This window comes from Mustela erminea, chromosome 13 (genome assembly GCF_009829155.1).
Source record: "Mustela erminea isolate mMusErm1 chromosome 13, mMusErm1.Pri, whole genome shotgun sequence".
Lineage (NCBI taxonomy): Eukaryota > Metazoa > Chordata > Mammalia > Carnivora > Mustelidae > Mustela > Mustela erminea.
In genome coordinates this window covers 35614889-35640557 of record NC_045626.1, presented here as the reverse complement: position 1 = coordinate 35640557, position 25669 = coordinate 35614889, and the positions used below count along the sequence as shown (strand labels likewise).

General features: G+C 47.3%; 1 protein-coding gene across 10 annotated transcripts in view; it reads left to right on the top strand.

Annotated features, from left to right (window-relative positions):
• FHOD3 (formin homology 2 domain containing 3) overlaps positions 1-25669 on the top strand; it is a 461736-nt gene that overhangs the window by 394730 nt on the left and 41337 nt on the right. For all 10 annotated transcript variants that reach the window (XM_032310983.1, XM_032310980.1, XM_032310982.1 and 7 more), the window contains 3 exons: positions 926-1204; positions 9324-10204; positions 19735-19893. In XM_032310983.1, the coding sequence (XP_032166874.1) occupies positions 926-1204; positions 9324-10204; positions 19735-19893 (1319 nt within the window). The remainder of the gene's footprint in view (positions 1-925; positions 1205-9323; positions 10205-19734; positions 19894-25669) is intronic.

Here is a 25669-nt window from a genome sequence, read left to right as displayed (position 1 = left end):
TGGTGCATAACAAATTACCGCAAACAGCAACTGAAATTAAACCCATTCATTATCTCACAGTTTCCGTAGGTCAGAAGTCCAGCAGAGTTCAACTTGTTCTCAGTGCTGGGGCTCATGAGGCCCCACTCAAGCTGTAGCTGGCCTGTCCCTTACTGGGAGGCCCTGGGAAAAATCCACCTCCGGTTCATTTAGGTTGTTGGCAGAATTTGGTTTCTTGTGCTCTCAGGCCCAAAGTACCTGTTCTTTATTTTATGTTGGCCAGGAATTGCTCTCTACTGCTAGTGGCCACTCATGTTTCTTGTCTGTCACATCACACCCCCACCCCCATCTTTAAAGCCACATGCTTCTTACCTCTCTGACTTTTGTTTTTTGTTGTTTTGTTTGGTTTTTTAAGATTTTATTTATTTATTTATTTATTTGACAGACAGAGATCACAAGTAGGCAGAGAGGCAGGCAGAGAGAGAAGGGGAAACAGGCTCCCCACTGAGCAGAGAGCCCGATGTGGGGCTAGATCCCAGGACCCTGAGATCATGACCTGAGCTGAAGGCAGAGGCTTTAATCTACTGAGCCACCCAGATACCCCTTTGACTTTGTTTTTTATGGCCCATCAGAAAACACTGTGCTTTTCGAAGTGTCACCAGATTGTCTCAGGCCACCTGGATAATCGCCACATCTTAGAGTCAAATGACTCGAGACTCCACCGTCAGCTGCATGTCCCCTCCCAGCAGTGCCTAGAAGAGGGTTTGACTGAATGACCAGGAGACGGGAATCCTGGGGGTCACCTTTAGACATCTGCCCACCATTAACAATATTCTAGAAAAATCTAGAAAAAGAAATCAACCTCCTGTCTCCTTTCACACCTCCCTTGACATTCCCAAGAAATTCCTGTTGTGATTATAATCTCCATTGTTGTTGTCTCCACCAGCGAGTGTTGGGGATCCTGAGCCTGGACCGGAGGCAGAAGTGGGGCAGGGTACCGATGAGGCCAGCCCAGAAGTAGCCCGAGCCTGCGTGGGAGCAGAGAGCGAAGTGGAGCGAGCCCTGGAGCAAGAGCCAGAAGAGCGAGCCTCCCTCAGTGAGAAAGAGAGGCAGAGTGAGGAGGTGAACGAGAAGGACAACTGCTCAGCCTCCAGCATCTCGTCCTCCAGCAGCACGTTAGAGAGGGAGGAGAAGGAGGACAAGCTCTCCAGGCACCAGGGAACTGGTAATACAGCCCCAGTGAATACATTCCAGGGAACCCTGGGTGGGGGACTTGGTTTGTTGGCCACTGAGGTGACCCTGCTGGCTCAGCTCGCTCAATGGGCTATGTCACCTGGTGTCTGGAGGTGAGGGGTGTGGCCAGCCCTCAGCTTCCTGCCCCATGGGGAGGTGGCCCTATGCCCTATGCCATGCTCACTTTGACAGGTGGGAAAAGGGTCCAATAATGAGGATAGCCAAGGGCTTTTCCTGAGAAATAAGCCCCAAAAGAGACCTTCCTCATTTCCTTCTAATTGTTTCTTCATAGTAAATGTAGCTTTTGTTCTAAGTTAAATTGAGACATATGTCCTGGTGCTGTCTGCTCCCTTGAAAGTTTCTGCAGTGACGTGTGCTAAGCCATCATGATGGACATTTCAGACCAGAGCAGATTGGTTAAAATGAATTGAATGAGTACCTCTAAAAAGTGGCAGTTCAAAGTGTGCTGAAGTCAGTTTGATGTTCTGTAGTGGAATATACATAATTTAAAGATTGCTCAGAGCCAATCTTTTGTTAGAAGTCTTTGCTTTTCTTTATGAAATTAGATCTTTTGGGCATTACAGCTGATATTCAATCAGTTCATCTGTGTAGTGATAATTTTATGCTGAGACACCAAATGGACCGTTAATCCTCACTGGGAACTCGGGGAGGGTGCCAAAGAGGATTATAGGAATTCTAAAGGATTCATGTAATTGTTTGAATTATGGTTCACATGCAACCCCATAAGGTTGGTTTTCCTACCCATGACTTGTGTGCTATTGAGATGGCAGCCACCTCTCTCAGCTAAAACCCTTCACCAGGGGAGGCATGTCTTACTAGCCAGCCTTCATTAACCTACAGACTGATACACACTCAAGGAGCCTATACCTTGGGCCCAAAGTACATCTTGAAGGTTCCGCAAGGGCCTGCCTTCTGGTGACATGACCCATGCCTGGCTCATCAGCTCACAGATTAAGAGTACATGATCACTGAAGCATGGATGTGTGAATGAAAATTAAATGAATGAATGGAGCAATAATGCCTGCCATGAGACCTATCAATCAATGGCTTAGTTCTAGTTGATACCTGAGTTTTCACCAGCTATATTAATAGGTTTTATTCTTTAAATTTCTGGTCATTATGATGCATTGAAGAAGAACTGAAAGACTTTATTAGTTTATATTTTAGTAATAATTGCATTGAAAATCTCGTGTCTGTTTGGTTGAATATGTATGTGTTAGAAGGTATTACATATATGGATATTTATTTAATTTTCTTTCAAAGTCAGATGGCAATTAGTCTCCCAAATCCTGCTTGTTAGTATTCACATTTAATGTGATTAGGGTCACAGTACAGGGGGTCGGGTCGGGGAAGTCTTCTTGATCAGTTTCATCTTAAATCATGTTTTATTATAAATAGCTGTAGAAATTATTCATCATCACTGGGTTTAGCAAAGCCTAAGACATATCAACAAGTTGGGTTAGTGAAAAGAAGCCAAGGAACAGAACTTTCTTGGATCAGCTTGTCCAATATTTTTCCAAATAAGGGCAACTTTCCAAAAATGGAGACTCTATTCCCAGTGAAGAACCATTGATTTTCTACCAAAAGCTGGTGGTGTCCAAGACTATTGACTCAGGAATTAAGGCTTTGCAGTAATTTTTTTCTGCTTCAGTCTGGTGCTATTAAGAGATGTGATCATGTCTATTTGTTGTAGCTTCTTAGTTCCTAGAAAATCCCACTGTTCCCAAGCACCAGGAGCAGCGGTGAAGTCGGGCAGTTCTGTCATCATATCTCTTGCCTTTGAAAGTGTTCTCAAATCACAGAAGCAATCACAACAATCCTAATGATTGTATCCATTACTCAGAAATTATTCTGTAGGGCTTGAAAGAGTCTCAACTTTTTCTGCTTGGGTGGCTTTCTTTTTGTTTCATGTGTTCCTCTCCATGACATTAGTGTGAGAGGAGTTATTGTAGCATTTGTTACACTTTGCTGTCATGCCTTGTATAAGTGTCCTTTACCGCCACTTGAATGTGAGCTTTGTGAGGATGGGGATGTCTGTCTTGTTCATTATGAGTCCTCACTTCCTAGCTTTAGGACTAGTACATAGTAGAGGCTCAAAAAAACCACTGATGATTAATTGAATGAAGAGACATCTGCCTAAGATGGAGGAGCTCTATTGTTCCCAGTTCCTTCCTCTCACAAGCAAAATGGGAACACCCTGTGCATAGCAGAACAATCAGTTGTAGGAAGACTCTGAAAAGCAGAAAGAAGGCAGACTGTCTAGGGACCTTTGGACATTAATGACATGGCAGTGAAGCTCTAAGTAAATCCTATTCTCATAGCCAAAGAATTGGGAAAAGGATTGCCTAACAGAGCAGAACATCATTTTGGCTGTTAATAAATGCCCTACCCTAGACAAGCACTAATGGGAAATCTGCTATTGTCCTACTCCTCCACTACTTAGTAGTTTCAGTGGGACCAAACAGGAAGTAATCTTCTACATCCTGCCCTCCATGGAAACAAGAGTTATATGGTTCCCATTCTCCCCTCCCTCCAACTGTCTAGTGCCAGTGAGACTCAGGATGGAGCTAGTTCTCTGTCCCCTGCCCAACAGAAGCCAGTAGTGCTATCTCATTTCCTTGCTGGCATAGTTCTGGCCTAATGGGGAACTGATATTCTATCACCTACAGTGGCATCCCAGTTCCCCATTAAGATAGTGTCAGTGGGATCTTCTAGAGATCTGAGTTTACACCTTCACCCAGAAGAAGAGAGACTTAAGGAGGCAGTAGAAGAGGACTAACTGGCATTCTCTTGCCCCGGCCCTCCTTTTCTGACACTGGTTTGGCCCAGCAGGGAGCTCAGTCTTTATCCCCACCCTGCATAAAAAAACATAGAATGATGTGGCTGGAGGTGGAACTAGTCTGCAAACAATTCTCCCCACCCAGAATCAGCAGAGACCAATGGAAAGCTGAGCCTTCACCTACACTTGGAGGCAATGTGAGTTAAGTGTTCCACTTCCACTGGGAAGATGCCAGTGGGGTCAAGGGGCTGCTGCACCCCCAACCTGGCCATCTTTAGTGAGGGCAAGTCAGCCCTCTTGCTGCGGTGGTGACAGTAAGATGCGGTAAGGAGCTGAACATCTACCCCCACTAAGACCTGTCCACCACATCTAAACACAGCGAGTGCCTGCTGAAAGAGAAGAGTAAGTATGATCCAAAGTCTAGCAAATAATCCCCAAAATATTCAGGATACACTCTAAAATCTCTCATCATATCAAGAACTAGGGCACTCACAACTTGAATGGGAAAGACAAGAAGCCAATGCCAACACCAGAATGAGCCAGATGTTGGAATTATCTGACAAGGCTTTGAAGGCAGCCATCATAATAATGCTTTCGTGAACAGTTCCAAACATTCAGCAAACACATGAAAGAAATGAAATATCTTAGCAAAAAAAAAAAAAAAAAAAGATATAAAAAAGAACCAAAGAGAAATTACAGAACTGAAAAATAAAATGACCAAAATAAAATATTTGTTAGGCTCTGTAGTAGATTGGAGACAGTAAAGGAAATAACCTGTGCAGTTGAAAACTGATCAGTAGAAATGACCAAATCTGAATAACAAAGGGCAAAAACAGACTAGAGAATGAACAGAGCTTCAGGGACCTGTGAGACTATATCAACAGAACTAACATTCATTTCATAGGAGTCTGAGCGGGAGAGGAGAAAGCCTGCAGGGCTGGAAAAACATCTAAGAAATAAAGACTGAAATTTTCCCAAATTTGACAAAAGGTGTAAACCTCCAGATTTAAGAGGCTAAGCAAATCCTAATGGGGATAAAGCCAAAGAAATTCACACCAGTTCTAAAAATTAAAGACCAAAAATAAAAAATCTTGAAAGGGAGTAGGAAGAAACGGTGCATTATCTATAGAAGACCACCAATTTAAATGTTTCATCTGAAACATGGGGGCGAGCAGAAAGGGCCACAGCATTTGTCAAGTGATGAAAGACTAGAATTGTCAACCTGAATTCTAGATCCAGCAAAATTAGCCTTTAAGAATGGAGAGAAAATGAGGACATTCTCAGTTAAAGAAAAACTAAGAGAATTTGCCGCTAGCTGGCCACTCTAAGAATGGCCAAAGGATGTTCTCTGAACAGAAAGTGAATGATGACAGCAGGCAGCTAGGAATTTCGGAAAAAACTGAACAATGGAATAGGTAAAAATAGTAAATAAAAAAGACTGTCTTTTGCCTCAACAATTTTCTTAAATCCTATGTGATGGTAGAAACAAAAATTACAATGTGATGTCTTGTGCTCAAGTATGTAGAGGAAATACTTAGGACAATTCTGTTTTTAAAGTAGGAAGAGTCAAAGGATCTAATGGAAGTAAGGGTTCTATGCTTCAGAGTAGTAGAGTTTCAGTACCAGCCCATGGAGAAGTTAGTGTTCATATTGTAATTCCTAGAGCAACTTCTAAGAAGATTATATGAAACAGTGGACTCAAAAACAGTAAAAATCGAATTGAAATTTTAAAGAATATTCAGGTAACCCACTTGAGACCAAAAAAGAAGAAACAGGCACCAAAACAAAGAGAACAAACAAAAAATAAAGAGGCCGACTGAAGCCCTAACGTAATAACTACCTCATTTTTTTTTAAGTAGTCTCTACGCCTAATGCAGGGCTCAGACCCACAACCTCAAGATTGAGAGTCACATGTTCTACCAACTGAGCCAGCCAGGTACCCCAATAATTACTTTAAATTAAAAGATGGAGATTTGCAGATAAAAATATAACCAAACTCTATGCCATGTATACAAAACTTCTTTTAAACATAAGGCCACAGGCAGATGGAAAGTTAAAAGTTGGGAAAAGATATACCATGCTACCATTAATCAAAGAAAGCAGGAAAGACTGTATTAATATCAGATAAAGTAGACTTCAAAGCAAAGGAAATTACTAGAGACAAAGAAGCCTACGTAGTGTAGCATACACTACATAATGATGCAAGAAGACCTAAGTGAGTAAAGAGAGTAAGGGAGAAACCCAGCATTTAAAATATTCCGATTGTGTCCTTTTCCTTGTTGACAAAATAAGAAATTGCAACATTTCCCAGTACATGGAGAAGGAGAGAGACTCAGCCACTTTATGTGCTGCAGCTTGCTGACCTCAAAGCAGTCTTCCCATTTACAGGACTGTCTGGCCAGTTGTGGGGACTCTAGATACCCAGATTTTCCCATCATATCCTCAAATGCCATCTTCTCCCTCTTTGATGGGGGTTGTCTCCTAGGTGTGTGCTTTGAAACACTTGTGAGAGGTTTCAAGAGCTCCTTGTTCTGGTTATGGGTCCTTTGGTGAGGTTAGGTCACTGCTGAGCAGAAGACAAAGCTACAGAGGAAGGAGAACACCAGGGGACCTTTGTGCCTCCCCAGTAATGCCTCCTGTAAGCTCAAGGCAGGGCCCTGTGGGAGACAACAGTGTCCCTCCCAGCATGTTTGATCGGGCCATTCTCCTTTGGTGGAACAAAAGCTCCTGATGTGCATGTCGGTGGCCTAGGCCCTTGCCATTCCCCAACACGAATAAAGGCCTTGGGTATACCATAGAACTCACATTCTGAATGCCTGCCAGACAGCCCTGCTGGCCCTTAGGAAGCAAACTCAGAAGAGTAACTTTCCTGACCATTCATTGATTCATCCTCGAGGCTGGGAGTACCACAATGAGCAAGAGCAACCACAAAACCCAATCCCGCTCCTGTAGAGTTTACATGCCAACGAAGAGGACAGTTTAACAAGTACTTATAATCATTCCAGTGGTAGGATAAAGGCAGCAATAAAATAAATAAGGGAAATGCGTGGAAGATGAGGCAGTAAAGTACTCTTTTTTTTTTTTTTTTTTTTTTAGTTTATTTGACAGAGAGATCACAAGTAGGCAGAGAGGCAGGTAGAGAGAGTGGGGGAAGCAGGCTCCCCACTGAGCAGAGAGCCCAATGTGGGGCTTGATCCCAGGACCCTGAGATCATGACCTGAGCCAAAGGCAGAGGTTTAACCCACTGAGCCACTCAGGCACCCCTAAAGTACTCTTGTGATGAATGCTCGAAAGAGTGAAAAATGGCATTGGGGAGAGGGAGGGAGTGTTGCACAATTTTAAATAAGGTGGTTGGGGAAGACTTCATTGAGAAGGTGCTATTTGAGCAAAGTCCTAAAAGGAGATTGAGAAACAAATTGTGTGGTTATGTGGGTGCAGTTTGTGCTGGGATGGGCAAAGGCCCTGAGGCCAGATCATGCCCGGTGAGGTCTAAGAATGTCAAGCAGCTACTATAACTAAAGAGGTCTGGGTATGTTTGTCAAGAAAATTAAGGTGGGTTCACACAGGGTTTGGGAATATTGAAAGGTCACTGGTTTTTTTCTTGGTGGAATGTAGCAGTTTTAGAAGTCTTTGAGCAGAAAGATCTGATCGGACGTTTTAACACATGGCATTGTTGTCAAGAACTGACTCTAGAGGGACATGTGTGGAAGCTGGGACCAGCGAGGGGACATCTCTGCAGTGTTGTAAGCAAGGAACTATGCTGGCTCAGACCAGGGCCACGGCAGTGCACGTGATGAAAGTGGGCAGATTCTGGATGTGACATGAAGCTTTAGCTAATAGGACACCCTGCTGTGTTAGATGGTATGCATAAAAGAACAGGAGGAGTCCAAGGACTGAGATTTTTGGAATCAGTCTCAAGATGAATGATGAAAGTTGCCCTGTCTGAAACAGGAAAGGACTGCAGGAGAAGCAGGTTAAGGGGGGCTGGCATGGATGAGGGCAGACATGGCACCTAAAGCCCGAAGACTGGATGGGATGGTAACTAAGTGTATCAGGATATAAGAGGGCCAAGGACATTTAAAGGGTAAAGATAAGGAGGAACTGGCATAGGAGACGGAGAAAGAGCAGTCAGAGGAAAGGCAGTAGAGCAGGTGAGTACAATGTTCTAGAAGCCAAGTGAAGGCATAAGGAGGGGGAGTGAGCTGCTGGGTCTAGTGTAGCATCAAAGTCTTCAACCACCTGGGAAGGAGCAACTTTGACAGGTGCTGAGAGCAAAAACTTCATTAGACAGGGTTCAAGAGAGAGAATAAGGAGAAAAATTGGAGCAGTGAGTGAAATATCTCTGATAAGCAGCTTTACTTGAAAGGAAAGGAGAAAAGTTGGATTATAGCTGGAGGGCTAAGTAGAGTTGCCTTTTGTTTGCTTTTTTAAGATGGGTGAAATTACACCATGTTACCAGGCCAGCAGGAAGTTCTAGTGGGCGGAGCATGGGAAATGTAGGACAGAGAACTGCTAGAACGGCTTCCAGAGGCGCACGTGGAGTGGTTGCCCCTGCTAAGGGGGATGGTTTGTCGGTAGTCACAGGAGGGAGGCTGTGGTTGGGGTTCAGGTGCAGGGGCAGGGGAGGCGGGGTGAGACCCTGCAAGATCTCCGCTGACTTCTTCTGTTGAGCTGCTGAACTAGAAGCAAGGCTATGTGCAGATGAGATGGTGGGAAGGTTAGCGGAGGGAGGGCTGGTGGGAAGAGTCCCCCAGAAGAGGTCGTGGATGAGGCTTCCAGGCAGGCTTAAGGGTTTCCTGAACACCGGTGACCACGGACTTATGGTCGGACTGGTGACATGTTTGGTGAGCTTCCCCAGGCACATGAGCTGAACTGACACAGATGTGGAAACAGACCTCACTCTCCAGCCTTCCCAACACCTGTCCTATGGTGGGAGAGGGAGCATCTTCCTTGCCTCCCTGCATCTAGTTAGGACAGAAGCCCCCTAGTTACCCATGGCTGGGTGGGTCCGGACCCACTGTCCTGGGTAGGCAGGAAAATACTCCCCTGAGCCACGGTGGTTGCTGAGAACAGTGTCCTGCCTACAAGGGTCTTGAGTCCTGGGGCAGGTCATTGAAACTCTGATGCAGCCTCTCTTGCTGGTCAGGAGCATCCTGTGAGCTGGACCACCTTCCCCTTCAGTCGCTTTATTTCAGTGTCTTGTCTGAAGTCACTCTGTGTGTAAGGCTTCCCCGTTCCCTAACTGGTTTCTCATGAGACTGAGACACCTGCCGCTTGCTCACTTTCTCTCCCTCCTCCTGTACGCTTTCAGGTTTGTGGTCCGCGGGTGTTCAGGATGCCGGTGTAAATGAACAGTGCGGCGACATCCTCACCAACAAACGCTTCATGCTGGACATGCTGTATGCCCATAACAGAAAGCCCACGGATGACGAGGAGAAGCGGGAGGGCGAGAGCGGGAGGACTGAGCCGGGCGCCGAGGCGGTGGCCAGCCTGGCCAGCAGGATATCCACCCTGCAGGCCAACTCTCTGGCCCCGGATGACAGCCTCAGGAGGGTGGACGTTGGCTGTCTGGACAATCGGGGCAGCGTGAAAGCCTTCGCTGAGAAGTTCAATAGCGGGGACCTAGGGAGGGGCTCCGTCTCCCCTGACGCCGAGCCGAATGACAAGGTCCCCGAGAAAGCCTCCGCGCAGCCGAAGACGGAATCTGACTACATCTGGGACCAGCTCATGGCCAACCCGAGGGAGCTCCGAATCCAAGACATGGATTTCACCGACCTGGGGGAGGAGGACGACGTGGACGTCCTGGACGTGGACCTGGGTCCCAGGGAGGCCCCGGGGCCGCCGCCCCCACCCCCGCCCACCTTTCTGGGTTTGCCGCCCCCGCCCCCGCCGCCCCTGCTGGACAGCGTGCCTCCCCCTCCAGTCCCCGGTAATTTATTGGCTCCTCCTCCAGTATTCAACGCTCCTCAGGGCTTAGGGTGGCCCCAGGTCCCCCGGGGTCAGCCAGCATTCACCAAGAAAAAGAAGACCATCCGTCTCTTCTGGAACGAAGTGCGGCCCTTCGAGTGGCCGTGTAAGAACAACCGACGTTGCCGAGAATTCCTGTGGTCGAAACTGGAACCCATCAAGGTGGATACGTCCAGGCTGGAGCACCTGTTTGAGTCTAAGTCAAAGGAACTGGCCGTCTCCAAGGTACCGCTGGCATCCCAAAGGCTTCTTGATTTGCAGAGCTCCGCTGTTGGGTAGGAGTGAGAGGTCTGTGGTGTGTAAAAATTGCTTCGTGCTGCTTTGGCTCTGTGGTAAAAGAGGCGGTTCGTGTAACAGTCTGACCTTTCAGAGACTAGTCTGTGCCCTGTGCTAGACACAAGCTACTGCGTGCAGGACCTTAACTGGCTAAGGCGGAGGGCAGCCTCCTAACACCCTTAGGCAAAGTAGCTTTCAAAGAACCAAATCACCCAGGGGAAAAGGCAGAAAGTATCGCCAGGGAGTATTGGCATAGCCCAACCATAGATGCTGATGTCAACAAGAGGAAAGCAGTCTTGCACATTTATCAAACGCACGAACTTTATCCCTGGGTCTGCTTACTTTTCCGTTGATTATAGTGGGTGCTGGTGATGGTTGGAACCTCCTCTGGAACCACACAGTAATTTAGAGTCTGCAGATTTATCTGCGAGAATTTACCGCGGGTTAGTTTTAGCTGTGTGTGTTGTTGCATTTATCAGCGTTTGGGGTGAGTGTAAAGCTACCTGAGCCGGGCTCCCCCATCTGCCAGTTGAGTACCAATTCTGAATCAAAAAGAGCAAATCAACTTCAGGATAAGAGTGCCCTTTAGACAGGGAGCCAGGGGGCAGTGTCAGTGCTGGGGGTGGCAGGGGCGGTGCGGGGTTGCTGGGGGGGGGGGTGTGTGGAGCAGGTAGGGCTGCTTTTCCCGAGTTGGCCTTTACCCTGGTATCGATTTCTGCCCAGTCTCAGCAAGGATGTGAATCTAAACTATTCCAGCCTCAGGAATCCCGCCCCCCCACTCTGACCCCCGGCCCTGAGTCAGAATGAAAGCTTCCTCCTGCTTATAAAGCCAAACAGCTAGGATCCAGCACAGCGAAGCTTGTCCCGTCAGTGCTCTCCTTTAGCAGAAAGTAGACCCCCTTTTGTCCTCTCTCAGAAATGACATCGGGGAACGTGAGGTTGGGCACCTGCTCTGTGTGTCTGTGTCCTGACTTTGCCGGGACTGGGGACATGTGGTGCTGAGCCTGCCACCACGCCCCCTTGAGTTCTTCCAGTGCAGTCTGGCATTTGGGACAAGACAGGCCTGGCTGGTTCCAATAGCAGTCTTTGGTGGCCCAGAGTTCCCCAGGGCCTGCTCTCACTACCCTCCAAGCCACTGATCTAGTTGGCTGGTCTCCCTCGGCCGCCACCTCCCACGTGGGCTCCTCTGGCTGGTGTCCCCTCTGGGCTTCCCCTGGGTGCTCAGCCCCTGTAGGTGGCTGGCCCTTGACACGGGTGGGAGGAACACAAGGGAGTAGCAGTTTGGCAGTGAAGTTACTTCTGACTTCATTTTCACAAAGGAAATAGCAAGATTAAAAGCTTCACTGAGAAAACCCCAAATGGGCAGTCCACTTGCCTCCCTCCTTCTCTTGGCTCTACTCTGGTTGGTGACAAGAGTCTGGTCAGTGCCCGCTCAGTAGCCCAAAGTTCCATTCTGGCTTGAAGCAGGTGGTGACCTCATAAAATACTTTATTGCCTGGAGGAAGGACAAATGTTTGCCTGGTTTTTATAAGGTGAGAGCATAAGAGAAACGTAATAGTATATTGAAAAGTTTACCAAATGGATTCAACTATGTTCTTCCATGGGACCTAGAAAACTATACCTTTGCTCTCTGGGTGGGGCCAGGGGTGTGGGCACAGATAAGAAATGTGAGCAGGAACTAATTCACAAATGTCACAGAAGGTGAAAATGCACATTAGGAATAAGATACATCACAGTGGAGAGTTGAATCCCTTAAGTGTAGGTTAGTAAAGCAAATATAACCAATTTTATTTCTGTTTCTAATTCTCTACTGTGATTTTCATAAAACACAGCTGTAAACAGCCACTTCCGAATTCTGGCTCATGAGAAGTTCTTCATTAAACACAATAGCAAGCAACACAAATAAAACGGAATAGACTTCACAAGCCAACACAGAGCAAAGGGAATCGGTTTTGGGTTTTGTCAGAAAACTTACACCAGACCAGAGTTCTGGAACATGCTCGTGACATCCGGGTCGCCTCCAAAATAAAGACTCCTGTTCCAGATCCAAGGCTGGATGACCACTTAGTGGAAATAAGAACAGAAAACTATGCTTTTGTGTTTCCTTTCCAAATAGTTTTTGGAACTGGAGCCATTTTTCTCTCTCAGCACAAAATATATATAGCTTTTTAGTAAGATGACTTTAATTATTTTCTGTGGAGAAAGGCAGAATTTTTGTGCTACATTTCATCATGTTGTGCTTCTATTGCTGGGCTAAGGTGTGGCAAATCACAGAGGAGATCATAGGATGACCTCAGAGAAGGATGTCAGGGCAGAAAGCCCTGGAGGTAAGGGGAGATACCTCTGTGGATCTGCTGTCATCCTGAGGAAGCCCCAGGAAGTGGTCTTCAACCCGTGTGCCCAATCAAGAGTAGCAAAGCCCCTCCTGCTCCCAAAAGGCAGTTTTTAGATCCTAAGTTACAGACAGACCCAGACATGTGTGGAGTGGGATAGGAAACAGAAGGAAGAGACTTGGTCTCCTTTTCTGGGGACTCCCTCCTGTCTTACTCCCTTGGGCTCATTAGGTTTATCATGGGGAGGGAGCTCCAAAATGGGTTTGAAGAAATTTTTTCAACTTTATTTACCCTGGCATTTTAAAGTAGATCAGAAACGATTAGCATGGACTTGTTAAGAAAATTCAGAGAATGATGGTTTATTTGGTCTGGGGTGAGCCCTAGCTTGGGTTATTTTTAAAAGCTCCCTAGGGACTCAACCAAAGCTGCACCCCACTGATTTAAAGCAAAAAATCAGACACCAACGAGGAGGTCATTGATCCCACCCCCCCCAACACGCACACACCACCATTCTCCATGTTGACTCCCCCATCCCCTACCCCACTCAGTTTTATTCTCCTGGGAAGAGAGTCAAGTTTTCCTACCCTGTATTCTAGTTCAGGACATACGGAAAAGCTATTTTATTTAACGTCATGCACAGAGAAAACCCGACATTGGGACTTCAGTGGGCTGACCATACATCCTGTGTGTCAAGGTTGGCCCAGGTGTGTCCCTGTTGTGCTGGTGTGAGTATTAAGAGCTCTTCCTAGCTCTCCAGGGGTGTCCTGGTTTGGGTAATACACATACTCCCTTCCCATGGGAAATGCAGCTGTTTTGCAGCTGGTCTCAGCTTCAGATGACTGCTGCAGAAGAACTGGGAAACTAATACTTTTTTTCCCAAAACTTTATGATAAGGCAAGCCTATTCGGGCAAGTTCCTCGGAAACTCCATTCCGAACTATGGGATTTTCAGCCTTTATTTAGACATGGTTGGGTGATGTTGTTGCCTTAATGCTCATCCATGTGTATCAGTCTCCCTTGTTAGAGGACTTAGGAAAATTCCACAGTTGTCCCATCTTTATGACATCTGTATCGTGGCCTCGTTGTCATTGTCACTTTCTCAACAGACAGTTTTGAAAATATCCTCTGGCGTCACTCTTTTGGCAGTTAGTGGGGAGTGAGGAGGAATGATTTATCATTGTGGAGCCCATGCTTTGCTGAGCCAGACCAGGGTTTGTGACAGCGAAGCCGAGAAGCATTTTGAAAGGCTGTGCATTTCTTGGGAGTGTTCTCCAGCTTAGGGCTATTCATCTAATAAATCACATCCTGAGTGCAGTTCCTATGTTCAGTCACAGCACCATTGGGTGACAGGTTCTATACACCGAAGATCCACTCTTTAAAGGTTTCGTCCTTTATTTCTAGTGAAATCAGTCTTTAAAAACTCAAAGGAGTGACTCTTCATGGTAGCATTAGGCAACTGGAAACCACGCCGTTTACCTGCCCAGATTACATGCCTCCACACCTGTCCCCTTCCCCCCCCCCCATGCTTTTCATTTCATATTTGCCCCTCATGAGGAATTTTCTGCCTTCACTGGAGCCCTACTCTGGACCCATGATGTAGTTGTGTGATGTTAGCTGTGGCAGAATGTGTCAGCTGCACCCAACCCCAGAGCCTCCCATGCTGCCTTACCCATGAGTGTGGTAAGACTGTTTTTTCTCTATAGCTGTCCACTTAGTTCCCTGTCCTGGGATGTGAACTTGGCATTTGTTGGGTATGTCAGTCTCACTGTAACGTTGATAAAAACTTCCTGCATTGTCTGTAGCTGTCAGGACTTTATCCTGCATCATTCATAAAAATGGCAGGACCAGTCTTTGTTACATTTTTAGAACGGACAGGAGGACCCTGTTACTGTTGTTCTATTTTAAGAAATGTCCTCTTATCTCTTGCCTTTTGGTTCCTATTTTTAAATTGCATTCCTCTTGAAAGAATACCTTTCTACTCAACATTGCTGTCTCAAAAGTCGAAATCAATAACTCTGATTGTATGAGAGATCATTTAACGTTTATGACCCGTTATGCCCTGCTCCAGACCAAGGAGATCAAACTCTCAGAGGATAGAACCCAAGCATCACTGATGTTTAGAAGTACCACTGAAGATTCTTTGTGTACCCACAGTTGGTAAAGCATTGGTCTAAAAAAACCCTACATTTTCTGGTTTTCCTTCAGAAAGTGTCTGTAGATCTATCAGGCCTCTTTCCTCCTCAGATACATGATGTTGAATTTCTCCCAGCTAGTGATAGTGACTAAATGTTTACCCATTCTGCCATCAGTCATGGAGGCAGCCATGTCTGCTGGAAAAGGAGACTCTCCTGTACTTCCTCTAGAACATCCCTTTGGGTTAGTCCTGGAGACTAGTCTGTTAGCTTCAGAAGGGAATTTGGCATGTGGAAATCACTATGATAATCCTTGCTAAAAACAGAATCCGTGATGTTCTCTACATTCTTTTTTGCAAAATCTTTAGTACCCCTGAAGGTGCACTCATTTTCTCGGATTCAGTGTGCCTAGAGGTCTGCACAGATCCTGATGAACTCACATGAGCTATTTTCACTCATTCACAAAGCCCCATGCAAGTTGATCATGTCCGCAGCAAGCAGCTCCGTGGGCTACATTGACTATGGAGTCTCTACCCTTTCCTCTGGAATTGTCACTCTTCAGAGTGGGGACACTGATCTGATCTGACAGTCCTATTTATGTAGGTGCCTTTGATCAATAAACGTGGTAGATGCATTAGGCATGAAAAATATACATTGGTAGACCACATGTTTTTAAGATGTCAATAGAGTAAAAACAATAAAAAGAACCACTATTGGTGAAACAGCTAAGAGATCATTTTAAAAAGCACTATGTTCTGGGATGCCTAGGTGGCTCAGTCAGTTAAGCATCTGCCTTCGGCTGGGGTCATGATCCCAGGGTCCTGAGATCAAGTCCCGAGTCAGGCTCCTCGCTCAATGGGGAGCCTGCTTCAGCCTTTGCCCACTGCTTCCTCAGCTTGTGCTTTCTCTCTCTGACAAAGAAATAAATAAAACCTTAAAAAAAAAAAAAAAAGGGAAGCACTGTGCTCAAGGCATTGTCATAAGGACTTTATATGTATTAATACCAGTAATACTATTCTGATAGTTCTGGCAAATGCTTCTGTAGTGCCCACCATAAGGTAGGCATTATTCTTGCTGCTCTACATCCTTTGTCTCATTTATTCTCATAGCAAACCTTGTGAGATATATGCCAGAGAGGAAACTGAAGGTCAGAGAGGTCCAGTGACTTTCCAAAGTCACACAGTCACAAGTGGTCAGATCCCAGATGAAGCTACTTTTAGGGCTCCCAAGTCTGTCCATGTGATGTTTGGATTCCATTTTATTTCTACTATTTCTTGATAAAAGGTCATCATCTTAGGAGAGTTCTGTCTTCCACCTCCCAAATCTCAAGAACTCTCAGGGAGGAAAGGATTGCTGGAAGGAGGCTCCTGGGGGTCCAGGCTCTGGGGCAGTGTGCTAGACTAGGACTTGGTGGAAAGTGAAAACAGGAACAGCAGACTCTGGGATGAGTGGTAGCGAGGCAGGGTGGGGGAAACCACTGTGGAGCTGTCTCCAAACGTGCCACTTCTCCAAATATGTCCTGAAGGGTTCAGGGGGAAATAGGAACTTCTTTAAGGGGTATGGAGTACCCCAGGAAGAAGCTAGGCTCTGCTTTGCTTCCAGAAAGCCTGGTTTACCTGAACTCTTGAGCAGAACCAGGCAGCAATGCTTAGCATCTAAGAGAGCACCACCTTTGGAACCCCAACTATCAGGCATCCTCTAGCATGCCAACAGTTGCCTTTCCAGAAATACCATCTCTGGGGAAATGCTTCAGCCTTGGATGCCATGTAGGGCTTGTGTTTGTTTTTGTTACTGCTTCAGCCAAGAAGATTGTGGGGGCGGGTGGAAGGAGCGCAGTATAGATGGCCAAACTGGTAAGAGAAGAGGTTACTCTCCTTGAAAGAGGTGCTGTCAAGGCAAGGAGAGACCTTTTGGAAGGGGTAGGAAGGAGGTCTCTAAAGCAATTCAACTCCCTTTTTCCAAGCTGTGCAAGACGACTAAAGTTCTGGCTTCCAGGAAGGCAGAAGTGAGCCCTTCCAGAAAAAGGTTTCATATGGGCAGCCCCCAAGGCCATAAGGGTTTCTGAGAAGCATAAAGAAGGTTCAATTTAAGTGGTTGTTGCTAGCTGCTAAGACATGGGGGAGGGCTCTGACCATTCCCGGCAGTTCCCAATTTACCTAGTTGTCAGCTTTCTGGGTTGAGGTCTACTCTCTGGAACCAATCTGTTCTAAGACACAGAGCCCTGCAAACAGGTACTCTGTCACAGGACCATGTGCAGGACATCGTGAAGGTCACTCTTGCTGTTCTGGAGCTTTGACCACAGACAATTAAGATGGCTCAGACTCGATGACTACTGATCCTGAGATACGGACATGTGCTCCCGGGCACAGAGAACTTTGGTTCACCCTTGAAGTTGCTGCTCTAGGTTATTGTAGGAGGGAAGGAGAGAGTCGGAGGTCCCCACATGACCCCTCCTTTGTCTTGGGCAGAATGGACCCCGGGGCTCTTGCATGCTCAGCAGCGCCCAGTGAAGTCTGTTTTAATTTTGAAGAAGAGCATTTAAAACACCTCTTGGATAAAACTCAGAGATTGAAAAATTCAGTTTCAGATATTCTTATTCTTTCCTTCACCAAGTGGGTTGAAGGGCTCTGAAAACACGTGGGGTGATCTTTGGGGCCAGTTCTCCCTGTCATTTCAGGATCCTCGGCAGCTCTGCTGCTCCCTGGCTCTTAGGGGAGTGTGTGGGCATGTCCACGGGTGTAAACTGAGTTCTGTTAGGAAGGGGAACCAGGACGTGTCCGGCTCAGAACCATCGCATAGGTGTCTGTCGGTGGTTTGCCATATGTGAATGCTGACTGATGGGGAGAAACTGAAATCTGAGTGGTGCTTCTCTCTCAAGCTGTTTGCCACGGGACTGTGTCTCCTCCGAGGGGGCATCTTTTTCTCATTTGCACATAGGCTGGGTTGGGCTGAGTCTGCTCATGCATCTTTCCAGGCTCTTGGAGTGAGAGGGGCTATATAGATGAGGAGCTAAGGGCTAATGATTCCCAGGGAATCCCTGCCTTCCAGGAATGCCTCCTGTCCTGGAGCCTGGCTGTAGGTACTTGTTTCTCCTGCCATGCCTGCTGCCCTCCTCATGTGGCACCAATTCCTCCTGCTCACAGGATGTCTACCATGGGTCTCCAGGCCTCTTGTCCTGGCATCCCTCTTTGTTGCCTCTATCCAGCATTTTGCCAAACCTTTTCTCCTTCCTTCTTTGCTTTCCACACACAAAATAATATCTTAAGTTCAAAACTGAATTTCAGGGGCTCCTGATAAGCTTCCTTGATTAAATACATAGAAGATCAGTTTGTCCTGTGGAGTGGGAATGCTTCTGCACCACATGTCCCTGGGCCTTCAAAACTGATCACACCCTCAAGAATTGTTCCTCCTGGCCACCAGGCCCCAGAACAGCTGGGATGCTTTCAGTTCTTTTCTTCGTGAGGAAATTTTAATTTATCCCCAAATGCATATTTAGGGATTTAAAATAGAATTTTAGCAATTGAGTTGGGAAGGGCTCAGGAGGACGTAAGGAACCACAGCCCATTTCTCCTTGCCAGGTTCCAGCCTCCAGTGTTAGAGCAAGCCAGCTTCTCCAGAGAGCTCAGCCGCTCACAGGCCCGGCCAGTCGGAAGGGCCTCGGCACAGCCGACCGACCGTCAGCAGCATCAGCTGTGCCGCTGTGGCCTGCGTGCCACAGACTAGAGCAGCTGGCTCCTGAGGTCCCCGGCCTGTGGCCCTCGAGCCTCCAGCTTCATCCCTGGCAGTTCCCAACAAGCTAGACAAAGCCTCTTCTTCGCTCCTGATCTCCACTCCCCGGTTCCCAGCTCCGTCCTATACATTGTTTAGGGCCCAGCTCAAGTGTCAGCCCCTCCAGACCCTGACCCCCTCCTCCCCCAGGTGAGGTAGTTACCCTGCTGCTGAGCGTTTTCCCATTGGGGGGACACTGGCCATCGTGCTGAACAGGTCTTGGCCTTCAGGAGACGCACTGTGCCTTATTCATCATTGTCGTCCTGGGCGTGTTACATACCTCCCGGCTCTGTTTTGTCTCAAGGGAAATCTGAGCATGAATAGGTACCTGCTGAGCCGGATCCCCTTCCTTTGCCCCCATTGCCACCCACCCCTAACTTCTGGAGAGCTGAGGGGGGAGACCGTGGAGGGCCTAGTCATCTCGGCCCCGGCACTTGTTGCTTTACCACCTCACAGACTCGTTAGACTCTGGTCATGTGCTAGCCCAGGGCCAAACCTCCCCCGCCCAGGGAGCACCCAGGTCAGCAGGGAAGCCATACACATGAGGGCTTCATGAGGACACCTGACCCCTCTTTGGCCTCTGTGCCCGTTCACCCCTCATTCTTCATGAGCAGCTTCCCTTTGGTTTCCCTTCCTTGGAAGGCTCTTCTTCACCTACCCAGTGGGCAGCCACCTGGTGTCTAAGTTCGGCAGGTGCTCTGTAGGTGGAGGCACAGGAGGTTGAAATGGGAAGACCCTTGAGACAATGCATCTAGGATGCAGAGGGGCTGACTGGCCAACGACGCTGGATTCTCCTCATCACTCTTCTCTGCATGTATACTGATGGTCTCCACCTCTGGGCTCATACCATGTGCGCTAGGGCCAACCAAGGCACATTCCGACACCTTGCAGCCTGCAGGAAAGGAGCACTGAGAGGTTTTCAGTTTTGTTTCCACTGTTTCTGTGGAAAAAAAACAGGTTTTTTTTCTTGCCAAATATCACATTTTTCCCAATTGAAGGAAAATCAATTTTATTTTGTAATGTGTCTGACTCGCGAAGTTCCATTGCTGACCCATGCTTGGCGGCTTCTCAGAGCTAATCCTTGATCTCTTTCTTCTGTGCTGAGCAGTAGCCAGTCCTTTCCTGAGCTGAATCGAGGCCATTTGTTTTCATCTCTAAATAAGTAGTGAGTTTGCTTTTAATAATGAAACACAGAAAAGACTGAAGATGACGCATTAATCTTGGATTCTCCTTATTTTATTACCAAGAAAACTGCTGCAGATGGAAAAAGGCAGGAGGTCATCGTCTTGGACCCCAAGAGGAGCAATGCCATTAATATTGGTCTGACAGTGCTGCCCCCTCCAAGAACGATTAAGATAGCCATTTTGAATTTTGATGAATATGCCTTAAACAAAGAAGGAATTGAGGTAAGAGAAGTTTTATGAAGCATTATTCGTGTTCTGTTAACGTGTCCCATATGTAAAGCATTACTGTGTCCAATATGACTTTCTCCACAGGGTGGCTTGCCATTTTTCTATTTCAGCCAGACTCTGAATAATGTTAAAAATTCTCACTTTTTTGTTGTTGTTTTTTTAAAGTTCTGGGTCATGGGGGAAGCCCCACTTGGCCTGTGAAGTTCAGTGAGCCTCACTCTCTGGTTCGTTTACTGCCTGCCTTCTGACCATGCTTCCACCTCAGCGTGGAAGAAGAGAGGACAACTTTCTGTGGGGCTGGTGGGGGCTTCTTCCACGTCATTTCCAACCAAATGGGCTGAACGAACAGTTTCACGAGTAAGGCTTTCGACGTGTGCTCACCTCCTGGTGAATGACTTTGGTTCTCTCTTAGTGCCATGCCACCTGCGCCATTAGCTGTTGCTGGAGAGAGAGGGTCACTGGCTGAGACCACATGGCCTGCCGGGCTCGGTGTTCTTCTGCCACGCCCCATTCTGTGTCCACCGTGGGCTGCGTGTGGCAAGTTAAATCTCCTCGTCTAATAACGAAGAGTGAGTGGTGCAAGTGACCCATCACATAGGCTCCTCCGGATAGGCAGTATAGCCTGGGGCTCACTGGGTTGTCGTGGGGTTGTGAGGACACTGCTTTGTGGTGTTGGGTGACACCCACTCAGTCCTTCCTGTTGGCAAGGAGGCTGGGGTCCCTTTAAAGCATTCCCATAGTTGGGGTTCATTCATGTGCAGGGTTCTCTGTGGGACTGGAGAATGGGTGGGAGCAGTGAAGACTGGCTGCAGAGGGAGAGCAAGCCCCTCAGAGAGGAAGGGTCCAGGACCATGGCACAAGGCTCGTCCATGGTCCCAAGTGTGGGAAGGAGCAGTGGAGCCCATGGGACCAAGTGGGTCTGAACCCAGCAGGTCAGGCATCCCTCTGTACTTTGGAAAGAAGAGGCCCCCGGAGGAAAAACTGTGCTCCTAGAGGCTTATCCTGGGTTAGTAGTTTCCCTTCAAAATCCATGTCCTCCCACAAGCTCAAAATGTGACCTTATTTGGAAATAGGGTCTTGGCAGAGGCAATCAAGATAATGTCATGTTCAATTAGGGTTGGCCCTACTGCAGGGATTAATGTCCATATAAGAAGAGGGAAGTTTGGGCAGAGAAACACAGAGGGGAATGCCATCCTGTGAAGACCAGAACACAGGGACACACATAGAACAGACTGCCATGTGATGACCGAGGTAGAGATGGGAGTTGATACATTTAGAAGCCAAGGGACCCCAAGGATTGCCTGCAACTTCAGAAGCTAGGAAAAGGTGAGGGGAGCCTTTGGAGAGAACGTCACCCTGCGGACACCATGATGTTGGATTTGTAGTCTCTCAAACTGAGAGGATTCTGTTGTTTTAACCACCCGGCTTTGTAGTCCTCTGGCAACACTAGAAAACCACTGTGAGGTCTGAACTGCTCAACTCTGAGAAACACACACACACACACACACACACACACTCACCCTGTTTCAGGAGCCAGGCACAGGGAGGAACATGCATCTGCTTTCTGCTTGGAAAGGAAATTGAGCCCCGAGCCCTGGAGTTCAGCCAGGTAGCCGAGCAGGGGAATCTGCCTAGGTGGGCAGCCGAGGAGTGCGAGCACGCGGCCGATTGAGGCAGGAGAGAGCCGGTGACAGCAGGCAGGTACAGAGAGGAACACTGAGGCAGCTGCTAGACAGTGAGAAGGCGGCAGGCCAGGCCTCAGTGTGAGGCAGTCCCTCTCTGGGGCCCCCACAGAAGTGAGGAAGGAGAAGAGCTTTGGCTGGTCCCCAGGCAGGTGGGAGCTGCCAGCCGGAAGAACCCAGTGCAACATGTCTTTCATCAGGACGAGCTACGTGGTAAGGCCTAGCACACGTGCCAACCGTCCTGTTGACTTAGCAGTGTCCTTTGGAGACTGCAAAAGCTTCAGATTCATACAAAGAGAGGCTTCAAATACAGCCAGAGCCAGCCTGATGGAAAGGGAAAATGACCTCTTCCCCTGTTACAAATATTTCCCCTTCTTGTCATGAGAACTTGAAAGTCTGTCAGGAAAGACTGATTCCTTTGGATTTTGCCTTTGTTCTTTCCTGAAATGTAGCTCTGTGGGTAGGGAAAGTTTCAGATACAATAAGTTACTTTGATTTTAGAAGAACGCAGATTACTTTTTTTTCCTGACTGGTTTCCAGTGAGGACCTTTTCGATCCAGGAAGGAGCAATGATAACAATAGTAGTGCCACTGAGGGCTATGGGAACAACAACGTGGCACTAAACGTGACTTCCGTGGCTTTCTTCCTGTGGGCCAGGCGCAGGCCAGGTGCTCTACACAGATGCTCGTGAGGTACAACTATTAGGTTCCCCATCTTGAAGATGAGGAGAGAGAGTCCCAGTTTCAGTCAGGGCCCAGGCTCATGTGACAAAAAGAACAAGAGGGAATCTGAAAGGTTAGGGAGAAGACTCCCGAGGCCAGCCGTTGGCCTCACAGCGCCACCTATAGGGCACCAGCCCCCCCCCCCCCCCCCCCCCGAGGTAGACGATGTGTGTAATGGTTACAGTGGAAGGACACAGCCGTAGAACCACTGCTGAACCCTTCCTGGGCATTCGTTGTGTCCTGAGTGCTTAGTCAGTGCACCCTGCGCACAACACCAGAGCAGGGGTGGCACTTTTTTTTTTTTTTAAATCACAGTGTATATCTAAACAGGGTTTCTCAACTGTGTCACTACTGATATTCTGGATTAGATGGTTGTTGTCCCCTATGTCGTAGGATGGTTAGCAGCATCCCTGGCCTCCACCCAAGGAGGTCAGTGGTACCTCCCCAGTGGTGACAACCAAATACATTTCCAGCTTTGTCAGAAGTGCCCTGGAAACAAAAATCCCTGTAAGAATACCCAATCTGAAGGCTGCCCATGCGAATCCAGGGACCGTGTCTATTTTTCTTTCTTTCGTTCGTTCTTTCTTTCTTTCTTTCTTTTAGATTTTATGTATTTATTTGAAAGAGAGCAAGAACACAAGCAGGGAGGAGAGGGGGAGGGGTAGAGGGAGAAGCAGACTCCCTGTTGAGTAGGGAGTCTGGCCAATCAGGGCTCAATCCTAGGACGCTGAGACCATGACCTGAGCCAAAGGCAGTTGCTTAACCGACTGAGCCACCCAGGCACCCCCAGCAACCATGTATATTTTTCAGTTCTGGTCTGTCATGCTGAAGAGTCCAGTGGAAACTGGACACACTCATTTGGTCACCTGCCACCTCTGGTCATTGAGCTCCCAGACCTGAGGGGGCATAACTGGTCTAGATCCATGTCCTGAGCCACTACCCAGAACTTACTCTCTAGGCTTGTTGTTCAAGAGCTAAGTCAGGACTGAGAAGAGACGGAAGTCGTGTACTTACAGATCTTTGCTAATAAGATTTCCAGCTAATGCCCGAAGGGCCTTTTGCCAAACAAGCTGTCTGCTTCTTGGACGCAGGCACTGTAGCATGGTACCATGGCTTAAAGGGGCCATTTGAAACCTCTGTGTACCAAATGTGATTACGATGGATTAAATTACATGCTGTGGCTTTGCTTAGCAACCCAGTGATATGTATCTGGCTTCGTCACGAAAACCTGAGAGAGTGCTTAACTAACTTCATTAAGGAAATAATCTTTTGTAAGAGCATTAAACTTTAGAGCACATTTCGGGTCCATCTCTAAGTAGTATTCATGGTATTTTTCCAAATAAAGCATGCCGTCAGCTTATCATAAATGAAGTATGAAGGGTTTTCCTCTTTTTCTCTTGCTTTTCTAACTTCTGTTGTAGGTATCTACAGAGGGTAGTACAATTGGTTGGCCCCAAATGACACTCACCTCGACTCACTTTGGTTGCCAGGGCTGCCAGCTTCCTAGGAACCGAAAGTCCCTTCAAGCACATACACAAAACCAGAGCACATTTTCAGGCCGTGTGTGCCGTGTCGCCCCTGTTCGAGTGGGCGCTGGACACACGGATGAGCCCAGGCCTAGGAGCCGTGGTCACTCAGCCAGGCCAGGGAACTAGAATGTCCCTGCAGTTGGGTGCCTTAGCCATGCCGGTGGTTCTGCCTTTCTGGCTGAATAGCCACAGGTCATGGAAATGGTGCTGGGAAAGTAGGAGCAGCCCCCTTGGTGGCTCTCCAGCTCAGCCTCAGCTGTTCGAGCTGACCTACAGGCAAAGCACTTGACCTGCAAATTTGATGCGACCACTTCTGCCCCACGTGCCTCACTGAGGAGTCACAAAAATGAAGGAAAAGATAATCAAGATACCTTGAGAAGAAAGGGAAGAAATCCCTGCAGGAGAGTAAGTGCATGAACAGAGAACCATTGACTCATGAGGTTATGTGGGTTGTACACAGACCAACCCCAGCCCTAAGGGCCCCAGCTTTCTGCTGTTGTCCCCAAAATCCCTAGGCTAGATTCTCATCCAGAGCTCTAGCCAGGTTCTTCTTGAAACTCATGGGGCAGAACAGTTCCTCATGTTAGTTTTATCTGCAGGTGAGTGACATTGACATGGCAAGCCCAAAAACCTTTGGGTTCATAAAAAATGAGACCGCTCTATTTTTCCCTGGACTCCAGTTTCAAGATAACCAAGTAAGATAGACTTAGAGTGATGCTGGCGGGACTCCGTCTGGGAGAAAGCAAAAAAAGAAAACAGACACGGAGATTATTACGTAGTGGTTTTGTTTGATATCTTTTTCCCTGTGAAACCAAATGGTGACCATAAAATCATCAGTAAATTCACAGACATGGTAGAAGAACGAATTAAAGGTACCTCTTCCCACTCAGCCCTTGTCAACTGCTCCTTGAAAGGGCTACCGTCTCACCAAAGGTGGCTTCAACCCACCGTTTCCCCATCTTACGGCTATTTTTATTGCCAGGGATGTGTAAAAAAAAAATAAAGTGAAATAAACTGACAGATGGCAACCTCATAAATCTTCAGTGGTGAACAAATGGTTTAAATTAGTCAGAGAAGTAAAAAACAAAAGTAAGAGTGTGTGATTACTTTCCCAAAGGAAAGAAACAGCTAAAGTCATTGCAGGAAAATGCCTTCTGAGGAAGGGGGAAAGGTGTTGACAATTTTTTGTTTTGGAATTCTCATACATGCTTCAAGCAATTTAAGCGGTAAGAAAATAAAAATACAGATTCAGCTCTTGCTTTGAAGGCTGGTTCAGTTCAGATCCTGGATGTTTTTAAAGGGGTGACATCTGCTCGGATTGTTTTGGTTATTTTTTAACACCATCTGTGTGGACAGGTGGGAGCGAGAGCATTGTTGCCGACTGTGTACCCGGATGCTCAGATTCCGCCCACACCGTCTCAGTGTTAAGGCCACGGTGAAGGGAATGGTGGCTCCCTTCTGCAGGGTCACCATGACCAAAGCATGGAACATGTGTCTTCAGTGCAGTCTGGCACCACTGGCTTCTAAGAAACTATAGAGATGACCAGCCCTGGGAACTCTCAACAGACCCAGGATGCCAGACACCCCATCCAGACAGATCCCAAATCAGTCATATGCACGTTTGCATGGATTAGGCTGTCTTGTTCAGTTTTTTAATTTTATTTTTAATTTTTTTGCATCAACACAAAGGCAGATTGACTTGTTTTGGTTCTAGGACTTTTAAAGTCTATAAAATCATGGAGTGACCCCTGTAGTCAGGATTCAGATCCATCCTGTGTCCCAGAACAGGTCTTACACTAGCTCTTTCTAGTCATACCCATTCACCCACCTGTAGCCT